The following is a 25,156-nucleotide window of genomic DNA, read 5'->3' on the forward strand; positions in this document are numbered from 1 at the left end:
ACCCCCCACCTTCCTCCCCCACCCACCTCCTCCTCCTCCTCCTCCTCCTCCACCACCACCACCTCCTCCCATCATGCCCCTCCTCCACCCCCGGCCCCACCCCACCCCCAACCCCCACCCCCACCCCCACAGCCGCCATGATGCTACTACGAAACAACCACAGCCCGAGATATGTCAGGGGGGGAGGTTCAAATGGGGGTTGGGGGTGGCAAAATGCAAAAAATGATAATAAAAAAAAAAGGAAAAAAGAAAAATGTATGTTTCCCGCCCACTCTTCCCAAAAAAGAGAATGTTTTGCTCTGTTTCAAATGAGAAGAAAAGACGAAAATAATCCAAATTGAGACGTGACAGTGGGTATTGTTTTTTGTAAATACTTCTTTTTTTGTTATATACAGTACGATACAAGCAGCAAAAGTATTGATTGCAGTGTGCCATTTTTATATATAATTTTCTCTCTCCCCACTTATACCTGTATGTGGATGTAACCATTTCTGTTGATTTTCATGGTTTTTGTTGGTTCATTTCAGCCTGAGAATCATTTTTGAAGTTTCTCTAGTGTGGTAACAGGCTTAGGTGTTTGTCGTGAGTTTGCCAGCTAGCTGACATTTGTCGTGACCGCTTCTGCGTCCTCGCCAGGCGCCGCATCCTGGTTCCCCTCGTCCCCTTGATTGACCCCCGCCCCCATCTCCTATAAAAATCTGACGGGGGGGAGGACATGATCTCTTCTGGGTTCTGGGGTGATTTTCCATTCAAATTCCGCCTCTGTTCCAGTTAGAGGGACACGTTTGGGTGAAGGGGAAAGGGGGCCGGTTTGCTCTGCGGCGGGGGGGAGACGCGAGCCGTCACTGCACATCCACTCCTGTGAGGTAGACGGTGACTGTACCACAGGAGAGTACTATAGCATTTAATGAGCCCATCCTCATCCTCACTCTCTCCATCTGCAACCTCTTCATCCTGCCTCTCTCTCTCTCACTCTCTCCGTCTCTCTCTCTTCACACTTCTCTCCGCATGCATGCATACCGCAGGAGCATCCACGCTCACACACACACACACACACACGAGCTGTCCCATACGGGCAGGCATTTAGCCAGATCTCGGGAAGGAGCTCGCCCAATTCTGTTCCAATCTGGCGATGTAATGCTCACATGGCATGGTTGACCAACTGCGGGGCCTCACGTGTCCTCTGGCAAAGCAAAGCAAAGCACAATCAGCATTTGGGATTGTGTCGCATGTAGTAACAGATGCAGGCAGAAATGTTAAGGATGAATTCCACCGTCCTCAAACGCACCGCAGGCTGGATCGGTGTTCAGCGTCAACATCACTGCGTTTAAACTGAAAAGGCCTCTGAAAGGTAAAGATGCATAAGAACGATATTAAAGCCATAACAACACATCACTTCAACAATGACTCATCCACACGGAACTTCCATCTCAAAGAGTGTATAGGAGTGTGTTCAAGCGTCCAAATAGTTTGTAAGTAAGTAAGTAAGTAAGCCTGAGGTTGAATCCGGTCGGTCACACATGCACCGTATAGGCCAATACATGTTTGTGAGTGTGTGTGTGTGTGCGTGTATGTATGTGTGTGTGTATATATTTCAGAACGGGCAGGTGGATATGTTCGTGCCATGTAATATTGATCTGGTGAAGTATTACCCAACGCCAGTCCAGTGTGTAACAAATGTCAGACGCACATCACAGAGTCTGACAACGATCTAACCCTCTATCCTACCTGCCTCTCTCTCTCTCTCTCTTTCGCTCTCTCTCTCTCTCTATACATTTGTGTGTTTCCCCCTCTCCACGTATATCTTTGTGAGCAAGCAGTGGTTAATAAAGATTTGGGGTTCAGTGAATGAAACCGGTTTTGAGAGTGAATTCTTTCAAATAAAGTCATCGATCACATGAATGAAACATATTTAACATTTGCATTTTAACATTGGATTTGATTCATTTTAGCTGAACCATGCTGGTTTCTACACTCATGCATAATTCATTTGTTTTCTTACTTCATCTCTGTGCGTTTAAGATAGATTTTATGATCATATGCAAACTATAAATCAGATATATTGCAGTTTTCTCAGTTGCTTTCAAAACTAAATTTGCATTTCCCCAAACAGAAAAGCAGCACAGCACAATACTTTATCGCTCCTGCAAAACGTCATAATTCAGACAAAATATCGAACTCGTTTGTCAAAATGAAATAATTGTGTAAGTGCCACAAAAAGGAGGAAGAGTGAAACGCAAGTCTCCACAAGTGCAATACCATTTAAGGCCACCAGAGGGAGACAGGACACCAGCTGTCCGTACTGAGGCGCCACATTGGGCCTGTGTGGTTCTGGCAGCAGTGAGGCTTACATCATTACCTGGCCTTGCATCATCCTTAGAAATGACAGAAAAAGGGGAAGAGGGAGTTTCGCTTTAGAGAAAGAAGAAGAAGAAGAGAAGTAAGAGGAAGTAAGCTTTGGGTTTGGCAGAAGACGGGAGGGAGTGAAGGAACAGAGAACAGACGGTGCAGCTGGTATGAGCAGAAACCGTGGCAAGGGTACAAAAGTGTCTCCTTCCTCCTCGCTCCATCCCTCCTTACTTTCCTCCTTCATCCTCGTCCAACCTTCCCTCCCTCCTCTTCTCCTCCTCCTCGCCTCCACTGTAGTTCCCACGCAGTGTGTGGCTCCGGCCGGGTCGCCATTGTCCAGGATATCCCCTCCTTGTTAATGGTTTCCTGTGCACACACAGAGGGCTGCTGAGAGAACAACCAGCCTCATCTGATAGCTGGCGTCACCACGTACACTGCACACACACACACACACACACACACAACACATACAAAAACCGTCCCGATAGCGCCACAGATGCTTTATCAGAACTCTTTTATTACAGGGAATCGTCATTACCACCAGCAGCAACTTTGAAAGGCAGAGAAATGTGATCGATCAGTGCTCGCTCCTCAACCGTCAAATATACAAAGTCACAGTGACGCTTACAAGCAGACACACAACAAAGACACATAACAAGATCGATATGTAATTGTTAGGTATTTTCTAAAACACGACATATAGCGGAAATGACAGCTTTGCCTGGTTGACTGTATCTGCTGCTGTGATAAGTAGAGGAAGTGATTACTGATCAATAGCGTTAGGTGACTACCAAATGTACACGAGTGATCCGGTGAAGTGAATACAAATGGAAAAAGGTTATATAAAACCTCAACTGTGGATTGGCAAAGCTAATCAGCGCCTGACTGTATTACAGAGGAGAGGAGGAGTGAGTGGAGTGAAACAACAGATCAGCGTTGGAACATAACAGCTTGTAGGTAAATCATGGTTACGTTTATTTGAAGATGGTAGAAAGCGTCTGTTCCCAGCATTTAGTCAAACAAACACCTGGTTTCGGTTATTCCACCCCATAAAATGCCGTAAAAAGGGGGTGACCCTCAACCACCTCGTGCCCTCCTCTCTCTCTCACACGCACACGCACACACACACACACACAGACACCCCCCTCCTTCTCTGTAGCCAGGGCACCAATACTGGGTGTTTCAGCTCTGAGGGGGGAAACAAAGGGGGGACAGTTTCACCCAGGAACTTGACAGGCGACTGCTTGACCATCTGGAAAAGCCATTCCTGATCGGCTGACAACAGTGGTTGAAACTTCTAAAGGGGTGGGCAGGAACAGAGATCAATCAACACAATAAATCACTTGTTGCTTTTTAGTCGCGGTCTCCCTCCTCACTGTTTTTTCATTCTATACAAAAACACAAGTCATTACCAAGAATAAAAATCCTATAGCTATAGGTATAATCCTCTGTGGGATGTCAACATCATAGAAAAAATAGTACTTTCTTAGCAAGGAAAGGAGATCCGGTCCAACAAAGTCCAGCTCAGCTGGGTAGAGTTGAGTTTGGGAAGATTGTTGGGATTTTCTTTTTCAGTCAGAAAGCTCCTATTTCCAAACTCCAGGGTCTGTAGGGTTTCCCAACACTGGATGCAGGAGCTGGGGGGGTGAGAGCCACACCAGGGGACATGAGTGGGAAAGCGCTGAAGGGGAAGGGGAACGCCGAGAGGGAGGAGAGGAGAGGAGGGGAGAGCTTAGACGCTGACGACGAGACCAGGGCCGGGTGCAGGACGGCGGTGGGAACATTGGAGGTGGGGGGGATCCGGATCGGCCCCTGATCGGAGTGGGGGGTGGCGCTGCCGCTACGCCTACCTGGCCCGTGGGTCTCTGCGGCTGTGGATGAGGAGGTGGAGGAAGATGAGGAGGGGGAAGATGAGGTGGATGAAGAGGACAGAGGAGTTTTCGGGCTGCTGGTGGTGCTGCGGGGTAAAGCTGCCAGCGGGGAGCCCTGTTGGTGCTGGAGGAGCAGGGGGTGGGCCAGGTGGGCCGGAGGGGATCCGAATGCAGAACCCCAGGCCAGGTGACTGAGGCCGGAGTGAGCCTCTCTCTGACTGGCGTAGTTGTTGAGGTGGGAGACCAGGCGGATCCTCAGAGGGTCCGTGCTGTCCAAGCCCTCGATCAGGCTCAAGTAACGGGCCGTCTCAGCCAAGCACTCTCTGAAACCCAGACCACGGTAGTCCATCGCCAGGGCGTGAGCGTCAAAGTAACCTGGGAGGAGAAGAAGAAGGAGAGAGACAAAACAAGTTAGAATGAAGGAACTTCAGTTTGGGTTCAATCTAAATGCCGCTGGCTTAGAGTCTGTGACAGAGCTCCAGAGATCAAATGAGGGATACTAGTCTTCCCGTCATGTGTGTTTACGTGCAGCCAGATGTACCTTTGCCCCCAGCAGCATGGAGCAGCTTCAGATGATCCACTGTCATCTGCAAAATCTCTGCTTTCTCCAGTTTGGCTGAGCCCTTTAATTTAGGAGGAGACAGAAAGACAATTAGGGAATAAATCATCCATAAGTGCACAGTGATTGGAACGTTTTCACATGTGAGACTTCTAACAATAGTGTGTATCATTATCTCATGATGTGGCCTCTGGCTCACCTGCTTCTCAAAGGCGCTGGGCACGAGTCTCCTCAGCTCGCTCAGGCTGTTATTGATCCGGTCACGACGCCGTTTCTCAATAATCTGTAGAGAGATGAAGTTGTTATTTGACTGATCTGTGTAGAATCCGGAGCGAGTATAAGTGGATTTTGAGGTGTAAGTGCGCAGATGCATTAGAGAATCACTCACTCCTCTGCGCCTCTTCCTCGCCTGCACTTGGGTTGTTGTTGTGGGAGACATGGACCCGAGAGGAGAGCTCATGTTCCTGCAAAGAGATCAGACAGGAGAGTTCAGCGTATATGATCACTCCCATGTTTGTCTCATTCCATCCAGATGAGGTGATGATCATAAGATAACTCAGCTAAACTTACCCATTCTCATCCGCGCTCTCCTTCTCCACTTCTATCGTCTCATCCATTTCGCTGTCCGACGAGCTAAAGTCATGGTTCCGTTTCATTCTGATGCGCCAGGTTCTTCCACAATAGTCCTTCAGTGTGTTTGCCAGACGCGCGTCTGCCCGAGTTTTGCCCAGAGCGCCTCTGTTTGAAGCGCGCAGCTTTCCCACGGTGTCATTTCAACACCGCGGAACGGCCAGGAGGGGCGGAGCCAGGTGCTGGATCGGCCAATCAGAGAGCGGCAGCGTGCGTGAGCGACAGCGCGTTTGGCCCAAATACGGCCGCGTCTCGAGTTAGAGAAGGGAACAACAAGAGGTCTCACTCTGAGGCCTTTAGAGGAGAGCTGCAACACTTTAACACCTGTAAACACAACAACACAAACACGCTGAAGTATGGTGACTAACCAACGATTGGATTGTTTTAGCTGAGTACCATTCAAGTGCTCTGTCTCAGCATCACTTTAATCACAGGGAAATGCATCATATTACACAGTATATTAGTCTTTATGTATTATGTGGGCAGGTCTCTGAAGTGTTTGTATTTTTGTAATATTCTAAGGTTTCTGTTTAAGCTTGAATATTGACTTTTCCTGGTCTATCATCAGTCACTGCTGCATTTTGTCCCTGAAGGTGAGCTTGAGTTCTGATGAAGAATGATACAAAGAAATGGAAAGAAGTGGAAATCTGACCTTCAATGAATGCTTTTGTGACAGAGCTTGATTTTTTTCACTCACTCACTCACTCACTCAATCGATCAATCAAAACGTGTATCACACTTTTCATACACAAATGCAGTTCAAAGTCCCTCCCATTGTTGATCACTAACACTCCTACTAACCCTAATAAAAATAACACCAACAACAATCAACAAGTAAATACTTTAACATGTTGTCACACTTCAAGTGCACTCGTCGTCACCAAAACATAGACGATCTATGTAGAAACTTTGACAGCGGTCCAATAGACTTTTGGTCCGTCGCTGCCTCCCCACCTCCTCCCCCTCCTCCCCCTCCCTCCTCCCCCGTGTGTGTCCCGGCGGTGATGAGGAGTGGCTGGCCGGCTGTCAGCACGCGCTGGCCGTGGGAAAGTTCTCCAAACCGGCGCTGATAACCAATCAGAGGCCGGCGGCCGTCTCCGGCGCTGGAATGAATGGAGCAATTGGTCGGGGCGACGGGCGGTCTGCGAGCGAGCGTGTGAACCTGTAATCCAATACTAACTCAGCCCGGGGAGAGAGGGAGCCGAGCGGGCCGCGGAGGAAGCCACCAGGTCTGATCCCGCCCCGCACAGGGACCTCATGCACCCTGAAGACGCTTCGGGGACTTCAAGGACTCTCCAGAAAACCATAATGCAATTAAAGCATGCAGCCCTCGACCTGCTCAGTGAGCTGCCACATCATCACCGCCACATGACTGGTGGCTCCTATTTATGGTCACACTCCCCAGATAATTTGACAGAGCTGGTGTGTGTGTGTGAGCGTGTATGCGTGTGTGTGTTTGTATACGCAGCGGGCTCATGTTTCTGGGGAGCTAATGGGAGCGCTGCACTGAGGGTCCCCAGCAGAATATATACAGAACATCACACACACACACCGTAGTCATCTAAGAGTACTAATGACACTATGGACTAGTATCATTTCACATTATTGCTATACATACTCTGAATCAAGGGTGTTGAAGGGTTAAGGGAAGTGGGGTTATTGATCTCCTATAGGTTGATCAGACCTGTTGTCCGCGAGAGACACATACATAAACAATAACACCCCGTCACTGATCAGTCATTCTCACTCAATCAATCATTTTCTATTGTGCAGATTAGATTTTTGCTTCCTACCAATCAACAACAACACAAAAGACTGAATTAATATGGATCACTCATTGCTTACACACACACACACACAATAATACAGAGATCCTTATCAGTGGGAGACAAAGTGAGCACAGGCACAGTAATCATGGTGGAGTGAGGAGTCGCCTGCCTTGTTTGCCTATATGAATGAGAGGAAGCACTTAGGGCTGTTTTCATCTTATTGTTGTCGTACAAGGCTACACTTATAGCAGGGCACACACACACACACACACACACACACACACACACACACACACACACACACACACACACACACACACACACACACACACACACACACACTCCCACGTTCATCGAAATGATTATTGACGAGCTGTGTGTGTGTGTGTGTGTGTCGGGGTGGGGGTAAAGTCCCTGCAACCTGAAGCCTTTGTCACAATAAACACAGGTGTGTGTCCACGTTACTCTGTGACTGTGTGTGTGTGTTCGTGTGTGTAACCAGGGAGGGAGGGAGGGAGGGAGGGAGGGGTGTGTGAGCCCTCTTGTTGTATTTCAAGTTCACCCAGAGTTCCCACGCTGTTATTTTCTGCCCGGCTGTCTTTGTTCTACCGGTCTCATCACATGTTGTGATTAGCAGGGCCTTTCAGGGGCCGCCCTTTGAAGGTGAGGGCCCGCAACACGACATCATCAAATCCCCACCCTTTCCCTCCTCCCCCTCCTCCTCCCTCCCTACCTCCCCTTGACTCCCTCTGCAAATCAGGCCATCGAACCGAGTGAAACCCCGGGGCCCAAACGATGATGGTTGCGGTAGGGCCTTGACCTCCACAGCCTCCTCGCTCCCCCTGGTTCTCCCCTTCAAACTGCAGGGGTTAGCTGTCAGTTCAAAGGGGGAAACATTTCTACATCCTGAAGTTTTGGTCAGAGATGATAAGGTTTCATGTGGAGTCGTCGTAGGCCCGAGTTTCACTTCAGTACTAAGCCACAAGCAGAAGCGTATCATCAGCGTACAGACACACATCCAGTCTAGACTCTCACCAGACGGAAATGGTTGCAGTTCTGTGTGCACATTTCAGGCTTTGAAGTTGTTTTAAAAAGGGGGTCGAGGAGGGGGGGGGGTTCACCAATAATTCACATCAATGTTGTACACAGGCTTGAATTGTTTTGCATTAAAGTGTCATTAGGTCTGTGCTAAATATTTAAACAGCAGTCAGACGTGTCACCAGGTGTTTGATTGGAAGGTTTGGCTTTTGAGTTTCAGACACAGTCAAGCTGCAGTACTGACAGAAGCTCAGTCAGGCTCATACAAAGCAAATCCCCATCAATCACTGTGGAGTTTAAATGCTCTGGAAACTGTCCAGAACTGAAAAAAGTGATAATTCAGTCACATTATCAGCATCAGTTTAAGTTTCAGGTTGATTATTATATTTTTAATGCAACAATGCTCAATCTCAGTAAAAGAGGAGAAAATAATTTTGATTATGTCTTATTGAGAAATAAGGAAGTTTTGACAGACGAAGTTAGAACGTTTCCATTGTAATCTGAGTGTAAAGGGAGTTTATTGAGTTATTATTATTTATTATGAGTTAGTTTCATCTAAAATCAATTGCAATTATATTTAATATGCTCCTAAATGAGGGGATTGAAATTTAAAACAGAGTTTAAATTAGGTGTTGAGCTCAGAAACTGAACTGTTTCTCACACATTCATACATTTTAGAACTAACAGAATAAAAAGCAAACCTATAAATGTAAACAAATCGGTTCAGTTCCAGTAACAGATCACCTGGAGGAAGCGTAAAGCAGACATGGCGTTAAAGCTCTGCGTGCTAACTCAGCTCAGCTTCTGTACCTGAAGCTGCCATGGCGCCTGCTTTCTTGGTTACACAACACAATCCAGTTTTTGAAAGTGTGAGTCATTGTGAGGCCAGTGTGAGCGCCGCGGCGTCCCCAGGTTAGCCACAGACAGATGTTCGTCGTCTGCAAACAATGTGCCGGACAATTGGAGCGGCCCTCTGGCGAAACCCTGCGGCGGGCCGAGCCTTGTTATTGTTTATAAATAGAGCTGAGCGTCGCACGGAGGAAGGCGAACTTTGTTTCCCCCCCAACGGCGAGAGGAAGCGACGGCTAATTCTGCTTGAGACGTGTGTGACACCCGACCATTGTGCCTCGGAGAGAGAGGGGGGGGTGTGAGAGAGAGACATTGTTTATGAATGTGAGTGTGTATCCGTGTGTGACAACTCCTCACATTGTGTCTTTGGAAGGGTGGGCTGTTTGTGTGTGTGAGTGAGTGTGTGTGTTTGGGGGTTATATGTGTGTGTGTGTGTGTGTGTGTGTGTGTGTGTGTGTGACACCCTGGTATTGTCCTTTGGGAGTTGAAGCTTGAAAAGGGGTTTCATTGTCTGCCTCTGTCAGTCCCCCAAGTGCATTGTGGGTTTTGTTTTTGGGGTCTTCTCCGACACCCCTCTTGACTTGTATTCTTCTCTGCTTCCCAAATTGGTTACACACGGGACACAGGTTCCGCTTGTCACTAAGTGGATGTGTGTGTGTGTGTGAGCATTCGCATTGAGGAAGTGAACGATGAGTTGAAGTTGACCCACTGACACTCATCTCTGTCACATCTTCCCATGGGAAGTGTTCCAGCGCCTGTCTTTCTCTCACACACGCCGACAAACACACGCACACGCGCACACACACACACACACACACACACACACACACACACACACACACACACACACACACACACACACACACACACACACACACACACACACACACACACAATTTACCAAGCTTTCATTTTCATTTCATAATCCTGCATCGTGAAGAAGAAATGAAACCAAAATCTAATTAATTTTCTTCCTTTCCTCACAGATATGATTTAATATTCATCTTTGAAACCTTTAAAAATACAACAAATTTGCTGAAAATTGACTAACATACTACATTTTACCCGGTTTATTCAGGGCAACCTTCAGCAGCTGAGCAGGTAGCCAGTGGTCCTGCTCAAAGGCACATTGTTGATGGACACATCAGCTGTTGTGGGGATCAAAAGTGGGACTTGTGTTACAGGACGGCTTCACGTATCACAACCTGAACCTCTTTCATCTGGACTCCCCCCGACTGCTCCTCTAATCTCTGCGTCTGGCACATTTGATATCTGAATACAACAGGTGCCCGGGGAAACTCAACTTCCCATTTGTCGCTTCCAGTCGACCCAAATCCAGAGCGTGACCTCGCATTTCCGAAACGAGGGAAGTAAAAGAACCCCAGAGTACCTGCTGGTGAATATTCAGGGCGGCGACATCGCTGGGGGTGGGGGGGCGAGGTGGGAAGCGGAGCGGCTGGTTCTGGGGCGTGAGTCAGGTCTGGAGTAAACGAAACTCCTGATGGGTGGTCACTGTGAGGCGAGGGAGGGGAAGAGAAAGAGACTTAGAGAGAACAAAGAGCCATATTCAACTTCCCTCTCAGGTTGGATAATCCCACTTTCACAGTATAAAGTCAAACAAACACACCTCATTTGACTTCTGCCCTGTTTCTACTATTCCCTTCATGCTAATCTGTGAATATTGTAGATCACTTGCTGAGATTACGCGCGAGAAAACATGGGCGTGCGTCAGAAGTCACCAGTTGTGACTTGAATTCCGTGTAAGAAGTTTCACATTTGACCCCGTGACCCAGACGGCCCCGGGCTGGATCCTTTGATACGGCTACTGCATGATAACCAGGATCAAGCTTTAGGTACGTAATGGGAAAAACATCACTGGGTCCTTTGTCAGATGCAGACACACACACACGAACACACACACACACACAACCGTACACTCTCCCATTTGACTAATTTGATAATGAGCCTGAACAGTCGAAACATGTTTTAACGTTTGACATTTGGCCTCCAGAAAAAAATATGAGACAAAAATGAGCACCTCCCTCACCCCGTCTCCCTCCCTCGGTATCTCTGCCGTCTCGTGAGTGAGCGAGAGAGCGGCGCCCCCTCCTCCCGCCGTACTGAGGGGTTGCTGCTCCTCTGACCCCGGTAATGATGAGGGGTCAGGAGTCAGGTTGTGTGAAGGGACCGTCTACGTCTGCGGAGCGCGTGAGGAGCGCCTGGGAACCAGAGCTCGCCGCGTGATCCCGTGAAATTGATCTCTCCAGAGGGGACCAGTAGTGTGTATTTATATTTATGTGCGTATTTGAGGTTGTGTGTGAGTGTGTGTGTGTGTGTGATAGTGGGAGTGTGTGTGTGGGAGTGGGAGTGGAGCAACCACGACAGGAGACAAACCAGCGGAAATAGCTGATCCCAGTGGTCGGCCCGCCGTGCCGTGACCAGGGTGCCCCGTCTGCCTGCCTGTCTGACTGGCTCATCAGGAATGAAGGGAGAGACAGAAGACAGCAGAGAGAGATGGAGGGAGGGAGAGAGACAAATACAAACACATAGTTAGAATATCTTTGTGTTTGACTGGCAAGGGTGGTACAAAAAAAATTCTTGGATAAGCAACTTTTATCGGTGTAGTACATCAATTGAACGATCTCTGTTTGAATAAAATTTGCAAATGCATTATCTACATTTATTTATTTATGATTTTATCACAAGGCCTACAACATTTATTTTATTTTATTTTATTTTATTTTATTTTATTTTATTTTATTTTATTTTATTTTATTTTATTTTATTTTATTTTATTTTATTTTATGCAGTTTTTCTTTAGGGATTCCAAAGGTGAAGTCCAAGTCAAACCTCAAGTCTCAAGCATATTTGTGTCTAAGTTGAGCCCTCACTTGAGTCTAGAGTGTGTGTGTGTGTGTGTGTGTGTGTGTGTGTGTGTGTGTGTGTGTGTGTGTGTGTGTGTGTGTGTGTGTGTGTGTGTACTGTATGCGTCTCTCCCTGTGAGCACTTCAGTCGTATCTGCAGGCTCATTATAGCAGCTACAAAAACCAATCACACAGGGATCTGCTCAGCTTCTCCTCGTCTGTCCGCTCCCTTGCAGAGGCTTTGAAGAGGCATTAGGCAAAAATCACGTCTATTAGTTGGGACTTGTGATGTCTGATCCCTCATCTGTCCTGTCTGCAGAGAAACAGAACCAATCAGAATCTACCAGAACTCTGCAGTACTGAAGTCTTTACCTCCATTATTGATACCGGTGTCATCCTGTATGGAGCCATTTAACATTTATACCAAAAGCCAGATTGTATTGTTCTTATTCAGACGTGGGTAACAACAGAGTGGCTTTTATGCCACGTAACGCTGCTTCACACTCGTCCATTTATTCCTCAAAATAGCCCACTAGTTTGTCGTTTCCTTTGCTCAGAATAGCACTTAGTCCCTGATAAATACGGGCATTCCACAGCTGTTTACCGTCTATATTTGGCCTAATACATTGTAAACATTTTCAATTGTTTACATCAAGATTTGCATTCAAATAGTTGGATGGAAACATGGCTACTGGGTAGTGTGTGTCGCATTACATCACCGTTTAAATCAAGTGTTTAGAAAAGACATGACTTCCTTACACTATATAGGAACAATTACACCATGTGATGTCATTCTATACCATAACATGCTGTACAAAACAATAGGACTCATTGTTCTGTGACTGATTAATGCTCCCAACCCAACATGATCCAGTCTAATGTGATGATCCCTCATATCAGACACATGTGCTGCTCTGTGTCATGTATAGCCCATAATAAAAGTCAAATCCATGGGAGGGAAGTCACACACACACACACTCCACAGTGAGTTAAGTGTGTATGACTTACCTGTTGTCATTACGTCACTCAAAGGCCAGAATCAAAACATTCATTAGACAGACTTCCCCGGCTTATTTGCTTTTGGACTTGTGAGTGACGTGTGTATGCGTTTGTGTGCACGCAGGCATGTGTGTGTGTGTGTACGCTGGTATATAAACTTGCGAACGCTGTGTGCGGTTGCTATGATAGGAGTATGGGTTTGCTCACTCGCTCTGTGTGTGTGTGTGTGTGTGTGTGTGTGTCTGTGTCACAAAGTGGTTAGCACAAGGCTGATTGCTGTTTATTTGGTCTGCGGGTTGACACAGAGCCTAACAGTCAGAAGCTCTACTGACAGCTCTGTTTTTCTTGCGTCCCAACACTAACAGTGGGGTCGCGCTCGTCCCTCTGTCTGCCCGACACTCTGACTCCCACAACGGCTCTCCTGTCTGTGCTTCAAAATAACTTAGAGTAAACCATTCTGACTGAAACAAGGCCAGAACGTACCGCTGCTAGAATTCTACTGCAGTATCTGAATGAGAGACGTGATCGAGCTCTCAGATAGATAATAAGATTAAACTGGGGGTTTGTTTACAATTCATTTCTTCACTGCAACATTTCTATTCTTGAATTTGAAGAGGAATTCTGGTCAGACTTTCCCCTTAAATCTTTGTGTGTTTCTCTCTCTCTGCTGTTGAACCTCTGAGCTCCTGACTCGTCACGCTTCAGTCCCTCACACGCAGATACGGCCTTAACACACACACACACACACGTCGACATGCTCAAGATGGTACACGGTACATGAACACTTAGTCAACCGTGTAATGTGACCCTGTCTCAGCCAACACACACACACACACACACACTGCTAAAGAGGTCACCGCATTGCCGTCTGGTGGTCAGACCCCCACCTCTCTCTCTCTCTCCACACACACTCATAACCTATACTGTAGCATCCATGTCTTAACTCCTCAACTGACCCTGTTAGACACACACACACACACACACAGACACACACACACACAGATCCCTCTGTCCAGCTGACAGCTCCCTTTACCGAGAAGGACAAGGGGACGGGGTGGGGGTGTGTGTGCGGAGGTGGGACCACGGCTGAGTGTGTGTGTGTGTGTGCTGTGTGTGTCCCTGCTGTAACGGCTGCTCCCAGCCATCCACACAGCTGTCTGCTACAGACACACACACACACACACACAGCGGCTGTGAGATATCACCCCCACGAGTGCTTCCCAGGCCTGTGACTGAGCGAAGGGGAAGGAGGGGAAACGGCTGGAAAGGATTACACACACAAACACACACTTGAAGACACATGAAACAGATGCGTGAACGTGCACACACGCACATGCCGACATTATCCTTAACTGCTGCGGACACACACTCAAGCACACGTCCCTGTTGTGACCAAGTGAGGTTCCACTTTAGGAAAGCAAACGTTTAAGGCAGAAGTGCAAAGTGAGACGAACACGCAGATGGAAACCATGCCAACATACACAAGTCGGAACTTGAAACACGACCATATAGGTGCTAATACACTGATCACACTGATAACATACAGGATACACACACTCCATACATGCATGTGTTGTCAATCCAATTAAAAGGAGAGATGCAATTAATCTGCATACACACATAGGACCTGTTGCGTAATCACAGTATGAGGAGAGCGACAGGCTGCTTGTGGTCGCTGGACACGAGCTGCAAAAGCTAAAAACAACTAGGAGTCAATTAACAAATGACATAACGGCGTTAAATTACATTCACAAGTGTGTGTTTGTGTGTGTGTGCGTGTGTGTGCAGCTCCAAAGCAAACGCAGAGGTGTTAAAACAGACACATCCTTTGTAAGCGTGGAGGTTTCGGTGTTTTCCTTGCAGTATCAAAGCTTTCTGAGCGTTTCCAGGGCCTGAGGGAGAAAACACGCAGAGACTCAGGGACGCTCATGTGTTTACGTTTGTACAGACTTGATTTTACGCTCTGTGTGTTTGTTATCACTGCCGGTGGAGACGGAGAGCGGAAAGGGTTCGTTTGTTAGGCGAATGGGCACCCGGGCCTTCACTGCTGGTCGTTAAGCTAGGAAGGAAGGAAAGAAAGAAAGAAGGCAAGAAAGAAAAAGAGAGAAGACAAGGAAGAAAGAAAGAACGAAAGAAAGAAAGAGCGTGAGGCTTCATGTTGTGACATCCCTGTAATGACTCTAAACCGCAGATTTAATGTCGCCCTTGACCACACATATTTGCTTTGTAGTATTTTAGTGTGTGTTGTCTAAGCTCTGAGTTCTGAGCGTGTGTGTATGTGTGTGTGTGTACTTGTTGTGGCTATTGATGCATTCTTCTTTTGAGGCAGCGCATTGTGGGCTGGGCAGAAGTTAAGAGAGTGGTGGGGTGTTTGTTGTGTGTGTGTGTGTGTATGTGTGTGTGTGTGTGTGTGTGGGTGAGCGAGACGGAGGGGAGAGACAAACAAAGACAAAAGATCCATGAAGAAAAGAAGGAAGCCAGCGAGAGACAGCGAGCGAAATTAAAGGGCAGGAGAGAGAAAGAGAGAGAGTGAGAGAGAGCAAAACATAAAGATGCTTGTGTGTGTGATGTGTGAGAGAAAGAGGAGTCTCTCTCTCTCTCCCTCTGTGTGTGTGTGTGTGTCTGTGTGTGTGTGTGTGCATTGTGGTGGCAACCTGATCCAGTGGGAACGTGGTGCAGACTGACCACACGGAGCCATAAACATAACAACAGGAAGTCAGAGCACAATCACCGTCTTACCCAAGTGGAGTCACTATCCACACACACACACACACACACACACACACACACACACTGATCAGTCTGTACTGTATATACTGTAACAGCGCTCCTTCCATGTAGCCTTCTAAAGTGTGTTAAAATTAGTTTCATCATTTTATGTTATACTGTGTGTGTGTGTGTTATTGCTTCAACAATTATTTCATTAACAATTATTATTAACAATAATTTATGAATCAGATATGAATATTTAGCTGCTTTTCCCTATTTCACATTTTTGCCAAATGAAGAAACGAGGTTGAAGAGACAAAATGCACACTCTAAAGACGTATCAGGCAATTTATGGGACAAAGATTCATAAACCGACTTTCCGATACCGCATGATGTAAAACTATAACAAACTGCATGTGTGTGTGTGTGTGTGTGTGTGTGTGTGTGTGTGCGTGTGTGGGTGTGGGGAGCAGCAGCTGGTGCATTACACGGTGCTGATGTGTCCCTCTTGTCCAGCAGAAGCTGTTGTCATGCTTCCTGCATTTTGGCCAGAGGTGCATGATGTCACTTCCTGCGCTAGATAGCGTGTGTGTGTGTGCGTGCGTCTGTATGTGTGGGAGTGTATGTGTGAGAGGGTGCGGTGCAGCTGCAATTGGATCCTTCTGTCCCAAACTGAAATTGGAATCTGTCTCAAACGCGATTAAATGCTTCTCTTGTTTTCCTCGTCCTGACTGTCTTGCATGCAGTGTGCAAAGAAACACTTTATTGTCGTAATCCTTCTTCGAAAATGGATTAAGTTGGTAAATGGCACATAAAGGCTAAAACCTGAGACTTAAAGGGATTTAAGGATGAAATGTTGATTTTCATGGTCTATTTTGAAACTTTTCTAACGCTTTAATGTGCAAAAACAACATTCAACCACTTCAACACTCTCGTGCCGGGGGGACGTACTGCACACTGAGTGAAAACAGGCCACGTCTCCTTAGGGCCTCCCCTCTCGACACTGTGGCCAAACACTCACTCAGTGGCATAGTGCTCGTAAAACCAGGTGTGTGACATGTAGCCATTATTATAAATTAATATATAAGAATATCATTATTGTTTTTATTTAACAATTACAATGTATCTATTTATCTATTTACATGTATGAATTTACATTTATCTTTTTTACATATATTTTTAAATTTTTTAATTTATATTTATTTACATTGATCTATTTACATTGATCTATTTATTTATTTACATTTATTTACATTTATTTATTTATTTACATTTATCATTATTATTAATATTATTGATTATCCCTGCATTACTGTTCTCCACCCATACATTCAGTCTAACATGTAGCTGATTGAAACATGATGGAAATGAGCTGAAACAGAGGTGGAGGAGGGCAGGCGGAGCTCAGGAGGAGCGATAAAAGTGATGAAGCCTCATTCACGGAGTATATCGAAGATTAAACAGACGTTTGTGAGCGACAGGAAGAGGATGGAGTCTCCGTGCAGAGGAAAGAGCTGAGTAACGTCCACACACACACACACACACACACAGGATCTGAGTGGGCAAACAAATGCGATAAGCAGGTCGGAGCGATCAGGCTGAGTCATAACCAGGAGACAAGAGGCCTAATGTCAGGGAAGCTGATGCTGATTCATTACGGCAAAGAAGAACAATAAGCTCACTGTGTGTTATTATTATTATTACTACGACGCAAAGGTTTCCCAAGAACGAGGTGTGTGAGGAGTTAAACAGGAAGAGCTGCTTGACTGAATGTGACGTTAGTTTATATTACCGCAGACATAAAACACACACACGAACAGACACTGGGATTAAAATGTTTCAGCAGTTATGTAATGTAGAAAAAGACTCTATGGGACGATTCAGACTTCTTCTTCTTCTGGTGAATATACAGAACTATTAGAACGACATCAAACACACACACACAGACACACACACGCCACTCAATCATCACCACCACAGCTACGTTGTGACTGATTCACATTTCCAGTTCTGATTGTCACGTGCACCGATTCCTCTCCTCATGTTCACACTTGTCTCTCTCTTCATGTCTCCATCCCTCCTTTCATTCCTTTCTTCACTCATCTCTCCATCCACCCGTACCTCCGCCCGCCCCCTGACTCCTGATCTCTCCCCCCTCTCGCTCCTTCCTCCCGTCGCTCTTGCCAGTGCGACCTTGTTTTGGAGTCGATGGCTGCCAACACTTGTGCTTCATTGACTGGGATGTTCTGGCAACACACACACACGCACACACACACACATACACCCACCCTGTCTGTCCTCTCACACCATCTATTATCAATACTGGGGGACTCACAGTGCTTAGGAGCTGTGTTCACACGCACACTGACACACACTCACAACCTCTGAGATACACACACACTGAGGCAATCCCAGAAACTCTCACGCAACACACACCCACACACACATACACACACACACACACACATGTATAAACACACAGAGGAAAATAAGCAGCATTCTTTTTCTCTCTTCCTGTCAGTGTGAGAACTTCAACAAGATCTCCTCAACCGAGTCACACAGATGTTCCTCTTGGCACCTCAGCAGGTTGCGGTGGGGTGGCTTGGGAAGGGGGGGGGGGGGGGCTGCTTGGCTCAGGGGGCCATTCTGAGGTCTGGGGGGCCACCGAGGGCCAAACAGGGCCCCAGAGCCTGGATGAGAGCTTCCTTTGTGGGACACAAAGCATTGTCTGTGCTGGGAAAGGCCATGGGGATGGGAACACCGCCCAGAGCTGGACACTGAGCAGCGATTCTAGTTTGGACGTTTGTGAGGGTGTGTATGTGTGTGCGCGTGTGTGTGTGTGTGTTTATTTGAGAGAGACTAGGAGAGGTATGAAATATTGAGTGTGGGAGACAGAAAGAGAAAGTGTGGCCTAACATATGACTGCGTACAACTCTGTGTGTGTGCGTGTGTGTGTGTGTGTGTGTGTGTGTGTGAGATGAGAGAGGGCGCAGCTGTACGAGCAGCGAGCTACGATTCAATTTATAGCTGTCAGTCTGCACTCAGCCTGGAAAACATTCATGTACTTCATCCATGCAGAATGTTCAATATCTATAACAGAGGGACCTGGAGAGCTTTGACCTTTGACCTTTGACCACATTTCTTTGCAAGCATGTAAATCTAAAGTCCTGGAACAAAGATCCCGAGTCACCACAGCCAAATCAAAGAAATAAGGTTCTCTACACCAAGTTGGATACACAGGGGTGAAAGGTGAGTCAGGGGTGGAAGGTCCCATCTCAGCCGGGGATGCTGGGGTCCCCAGCTCAGATGGGAACCAGAAATATTCTAGTAGGATTATATAAATACATGTTATGTGTTCTATAGATGAGGAAAAAAATCCAAAGTTAACGTTACAAAACCCACAAATAGCTCAATATTAATGAAATCAGTTTAACGTCTCAAGTCCACCCATGAGCTCCCCCCTGCCCTGTAGCAGATGGTTCAGTCTGCTCTCCAGTTCTACATACAGTATATTTGGGGGTAATATTCTTTCAGGAGCCCCCCCAGGATCTCTAGCTGCGGCCCTGCTCGTATTTATTACTTTGCAGATAAATTGTAATTGTAAAATGTAATTTGATGAAAACACACCCTAATGTGTTTGTTCACCTGTTCACTGTCGCCGTGTGTGTGTGTGCGACTCGATGAGCCGTCTGACTGGTTCAACTCCAGTTTGGGAACTGAGCCGGCTTCTTCCAAACAAAGAGCCGATTCATTGAAAACTTTGATTTTGATCATTTTTCAAACTTTGTGTTTTGGCAAAGTGTCACATATTTCCAAGTCAAAACATTCAAGTCCAGGTCATCCATGTCAAACAGTTGACAGTTGCAAGTTGAGTTGCTTTTACAAGTCGAGTCTCAAGTCTCACCACTGGTATGTTTGTATATTTAGATGCCTCTCGCTCTTTAATTACTTTTTATGCTATATAACTATGACTATTCCAAAAAATGCTCACTATGCAAACTTAGGTTGTAACTATGGCAACAGACAGTCTAACAAGCAGCACCGCCCAGCATTTTTTTAATCACATATGATAAGATACGGTGCTGATGAAGGAGCAGGAAGGCAGGCGGCTATTTTCAGGCTTTGGGAACAGTCGCTTGTAAAGTTAGAAAAAGTTGGCATGGGCGTGTGTGTGAGTGTGTGCGAGTGTGTGTGTGTGTGTGTGCGTGTGTGTGTGTGAGCGTGAGTAAAGGAGTGCGGTGGGGGTTTCGGGGAGGGTGGGAATGGACGCGGAATGTCAGAAAGCCAAAGAGGGGGAAAGAATGAAAACAAAAAAGCAAAGAAGTGGTTTATGCCCACAGAACAAAGATGGAGAGAGGGGTTTTTATAATTGGCCTTTTCCTCCGGGTCCCAGACTCACTGGCTGAGAGGAGGAGACGGGGGGACAGAGGAGCGCATGTAGACTCTCTCCGTCTCCAACACACACACACACAGACACACACACAGAGAGACCACAAAGACAGTCCAGACTGCAGAAGACTCCAGAAAGATATTAGGCGAGTTTGGGACAGAGCTGCATTGAGGTGATGTGGGAACCAAACCCACCAAACCATCAACTGTCTATTTGGTGCCACTGAAGCTCATTTACTGGCCATCCACATCACACGTACACACACACACACACACACACACACACGTACCCCACTTGGTAGCCTTTACAAAAACACATGCACACACGCACACACACACACACACACCACTTTCTCAACTCATGTGAACATCAGGTTGGCTTGAAGCCCTAAAGTTCTCTGTGGGTAGCAGTGTTTTACATAAGACAAGCGTGACCTTAATGCACTGTGCCGAATATGTGAGTGTGTGTGTGTGTGTCCACTTCACAAACCACTCTGGAAAGCCCCCGCTCCTTAAAAGCCATGTTGGTCTTTGCAAAACACTGCAGAGCTGCTGTCTCACAGTTTATTCGGCTATTTCTGGGACTCGGGTTGTTTCTTTAGAAAAGCTGGAAACCTGAAAATAGTTTGGGGTTTTTTTTCCGTCCAGAGGTTCGTTTGACTTCTGACTGCTTGTTGCTGTTTTATATTTTTTTTAAGTTTAGTATTCTGCAGAGCTGCTGGCAACAAGACGCGTCCACTCCAGGGTTAGGGAGGGGAAAAAGGACTTCTAAAGAGGAATCAATATGTTATCTGGGTGTGGACGTGTGGGAAAGAGAGAGAGGGAGGGGAGAGAGAGAGGTTATTTCTGTCTATTCTTGAGTCCTTAAAGTCGCTAAAATAACAAATTTCAGTACTTTGAAATGAAGAATAGATTAAGTCTGATGATGTCACTGGCTGATATGACTGATTTGTTTTCAGAAGTAGATTTTTAGGATTTAAAATGGTAGAAAATGGGTTGGTAAGACTGAAAGGAACACTTAACAGAGAACAATATACTGTATGTAAAGTACTTTGCCTGTCTCTCTGTCTCATTCACACGCACACGCACACGCACACACACACACACACACACACACACACAGGGTCAGACAGTAGTGGCTGTCAGTGAAAAGGCTGCAGTGGCTCCGGTTGCCGTGTCTGGTTTCCACATGATGAGAGCGTAATCCGTGCAGGTTCCTGCCTGCTGCTTTGTTTTCCTCGCCGTCTGACTCATCCCTCCAACCTGTGGGAAGAAGTGTGAGGTGCACAACGTCACTGTCATAACACCGGATTACTGTCGGGCAACACACTCAGCCCGACAGGAAAGACGGCGCAGAGTTTCAGTCCAGTTGAAATCTCGTCATCATCACGAGTCAGAATCAGAATCTTCCATTTATTCCTCCATTCTGATGTCATCAAACCCCCGTCCAGGCCAGGCTAACCCTGAATCACTGAGACTGAATGCCTTGCTCGAGGGCCTGCCCACATAAGAACAATCGTGTGAAACCAGCTGATTCTTTAAGTATTTTTCCTTAGTTTCACACCTGTGTGTTTATAATAATAAGAGTTTTCTGTCTTCAGGTGATCAAACATGTCGGGTCACACGATCCAAATGCCGCCTGCAGGAATACATACATTTTGTTCTGGTATACGGGTCTTGACAGAGGTTTCATCATATTCACACACCTCCAAGCAAAACAATTTCATCCTCTTTCAAGATCCTACATGCAGCCGGCGTGAGGAGGAGGTGAGAGCTGCTCGTCTGCAGTGGTTTGCCCTTTGGCTGGAGCGGTGACATCAGAAGCCACACACACACACACACACACACACACACACACACACACACACACACACACACACACACACACACACACACACACACACACACACACACACACACACACACACACACACACACACACACACACGCACGCCTTCCAGGGTGCCAAAAGAGCTTAAGCAAGAACACATAGGAGCTTTAAACCTACAACACTAACATACGATCATACACCTGCGAGGGAAGAATGATGGTGCCGATAACAAAGCAACCTGTGTGACCTCATCTGCCCTCACTAAGCCTCTGAATGGAGCGGAAGGGGAGAGTTAATGCACGTCGTGTCAGTCGCCGGGTAATTTACGGTCGCATAGTTGAGGTTTGTAACCAGGTGTAAGCATACTTCAGTGTGTGTCTGTGAAGGTTTATACATGCTTAAGAGTAGTATAATGCAAGTTTGAAGGGAAGACTTTGGGTGAGAAACTCGTTTTGTTTCCTCCCACAGTTCAAACACATGCAGGTTAGGAGGAGATCAAGCGTCCTGACCTCACACTGGTTATGGGAAAGTTCGTGCAAACCGGAGAACCAGCAAACACACACACCACCGCCACAGCCGAGTCTAATCTGAGGTCCGAGGCTGTTTTTCAGAGATGTGAGCGGCCAAACAAGGCTGGTAAGAATAACAAGTGAAGGTTGACGTATTTTGATCTGGAAGAAAAGGAGGAAGCTTTGAATTCGGAACGCCGAGTAGTTCAAAGGCGAGGAGCTGGCAAGAGGTTGGAAGGGTGAGGCGCGTTCACACACACACACACACAGGCACAATCCACATCCCTGTGAGCCCTCACACACAAAGACTGGCATATACACGCATTAGGTCATTCAATTTAAACAAACAAGAGGCCTCATGGTCCCTCACAAGGCCGCGTTCGTTTCTGCCTCACACACACACACAACAAGGTCCAGAACAAACAGGAGACCCCTGCAAGGCCCGTTGCTGCAGGTCATTGTAGTGTTGCACACACACACACACACACACACACACACAGCCCCTCGACGCCTCTACTGTTACAGCCTCGTGCACCCAGCAATGCCTACACCCACACAGGCGAGGCCTTGTGTGCAAGCGGCCGTAACAACTGTGACAGTAGCTGCAGTAGGTGACCTTTGACCCCCGGCAGCATGGGAAAGTGGGGGGCACTCAGCTGTCAGGCTCACAGGAGGACAGTTCCCCCCCCCCAACCCCAGTAATGATTAAATGACGAGTGGACATCAGTGGAAAGACACCCAAAGCGATGAGAGAGGAATGCCGTAAGTAAATTAACAAGCTGTACTCTAACACACACAATAGAGACAACCCTTTGATGAACACACACACACACACACTTCATAAGATCGCTGACGTGGCCCCTGCAATGATGTACGACAAAGACAAAAAAAGGAAGATAGAGACAGAAGCTACTCTCATTAGGCCTGTTAGTGATTGGGAAAGCACACACACACACACACTCACTCACATTGACCTTGTTCCAACAAACACAATATCACAATAGTCCACCTAATAAGTGCACGTTATGATTAAGCAGTACTATTAGACAAACAGTAAACACAGACTCACTGTAGTACATATGGCACACACACACGTTCTCACACACACACACACGTTCGCACACACGGCCTTTTAAGACCAGGGGAACATTTCTGCTGCTGTCTTTTGGTTCTCACAGTCCCGGGCCTGTGTAGGAATGCCAAGTATCCAGGAACCCCCCCAGCTGAGTAGACCAGTGGTTAGGCCCTGATTTAAAGCAGCCCCGCTTGTTCCCATGTCACACACACACACACACACACACACTCTGACAGCGGCAGGGTGGGTGGAGGGGTGGGGGTCCGTCCTCTCTGCATGCGGCTTCACACTGTGCCACATGCAGGTGAAGCAGACCCGTTCACCTCCAGCAGCTGTCAGCTCGTGTTAAGGGACACGCGGTTAAGTCGTGTGTGTGTGTGTGTGTGTGCGTGTATGTGTGTGTGCGTGTGTGTGCGCGCGCTTAGTGGTACCGCAGGGCACTTTTCCACAGGCGGAATTGTGCCACTTTGGAATGACAAATGTGTTTTCCTTCCTTCAGCTCATGCCAGCGCGACACTAAAACCTCACGTGTGAAGAATTACAACAAATGAATAAACGCAGGGACGGAGACAGAGTCTTTCTATGTACTGCAACATTCAGAGTCGTCCTCCAATTAGGACTCTGTCTCTCACTAATGACAGGTTATGGACTTAGGTCCCGGTCAGCTGCGTACCCGTCCCTCACAGTTTAGACGTACAGACGGCACTCTGGGCTCTCGTCTGTAACAATTAGCAAACCAATGCTCCGTCTTTAACCTTGGATTGTTCTAATCCCACAGACAGCTGGGACACTGACGGACTCACAGATGCCCAGGCGAGAGGGAGAGAGGATGGAGTGAAGGGGGGTCAGGTCAGGGGTGGAAGGATGGGCTGGTGAGGAGCCTGTTACTGATATACATGTGAATATGCATGTCCCCGATGAGATGCGTGTGTGTGTGTGTGTGTGGCATAAAAAGGTTTCACACAGCATCCAAATCTTCTCAGGTTAGCAGCTGACTGTGATTAATATTTCACAGCTAACAAATGGAGCACAGGCAGGCTCTGTGTGTGTGTGTGTGCAACCTTTTCGTGAGTAATTGACATAATTATCCACCCTCGTCAAGCATCAGACACACCCCATGCACACATGTACTGCCAGACGACACACACACACACACACACACACACACACACACACACACACAGCCAATACACTGCTGTCACATCCAAATTATATTAAACCCAGAAGTCCCTTTGAATGACTTTAAAGTCTTTTATACTACCAGAAAATATGACATCATTCATTTATACACACCCAGCAAAAGAAACAGAAACTTGTTGTAGAACTGATGATCATTATTTGTCAACATACGTACGAAACATGCAAGTATAGCTGATGTATCATAACTGTACCAGATAAAAAGCAGAATTGATAATTTTTCTCCACATGATTTATAAATGCTAGATTCAGGCTTTATATTGAAAAAAAAAAGAAAAAAGCTAAATCAGAGGCAGATGTGTGTGTGTGTGTGTGTGTGTGTGTGTGTGTGTGTGTGTGTGTGTGTGTGTGTGTGTGTGTGTGTGTGTGACCTCAGGTTATTGTTGCGCTATCACAACAGTTTCTAGTCTGTTTCTAGTCTGTTTCTGGGGAATTCTTTATCACACCCTCATATGAGTGTGTGTGTGTGTGTGTGTGTGTGTGTGTGTGTCGTTCATCATCTTTGTTGTCAGCTGAGA

At 46.8% G+C, this 25,156-nt stretch overlaps 1 protein-coding gene across 1 annotated transcript; it reads right to left on the reverse strand.

Moving 5' to 3' along the window:
* Positions 1-2,857: 2,857 nt before the first annotated feature.
* Positions 2,858-5,525, reverse strand: hey1 (hes-related family bHLH transcription factor with YRPW motif 1). The gene is made up of 5 exons (XM_076149716.1): positions 5,350-5,525; positions 5,168-5,243; positions 4,979-5,062; positions 4,762-4,843; positions 2,858-4,595 (listed from the first exon to the last, which is right to left on the reverse strand). The coding sequence occupies exons 1-5, from the start codon at positions 5,433-5,435 to the stop codon at positions 3,925-3,927; spliced, it is 999 nt and encodes a 332-aa protein (XP_076005831.1). The 5' UTR covers positions 5,436-5,525; the 3' UTR covers positions 2,858-3,924.
* Positions 5,526-25,156: the final 19,631 nt, after the last annotated feature.

The sequence above is a fragment of the Genypterus blacodes genome, unplaced genomic scaffold (genome assembly GCF_046128005.1).
Source record: "Genypterus blacodes isolate CSIRO-AG114 ecotype Tasmania unplaced genomic scaffold, CSIRO-AGI_Gbla_v1 ptg000048l_1, whole genome shotgun sequence".
NCBI lineage: Eukaryota > Metazoa > Chordata > Actinopteri > Ophidiiformes > Ophidiidae > Genypterus > Genypterus blacodes.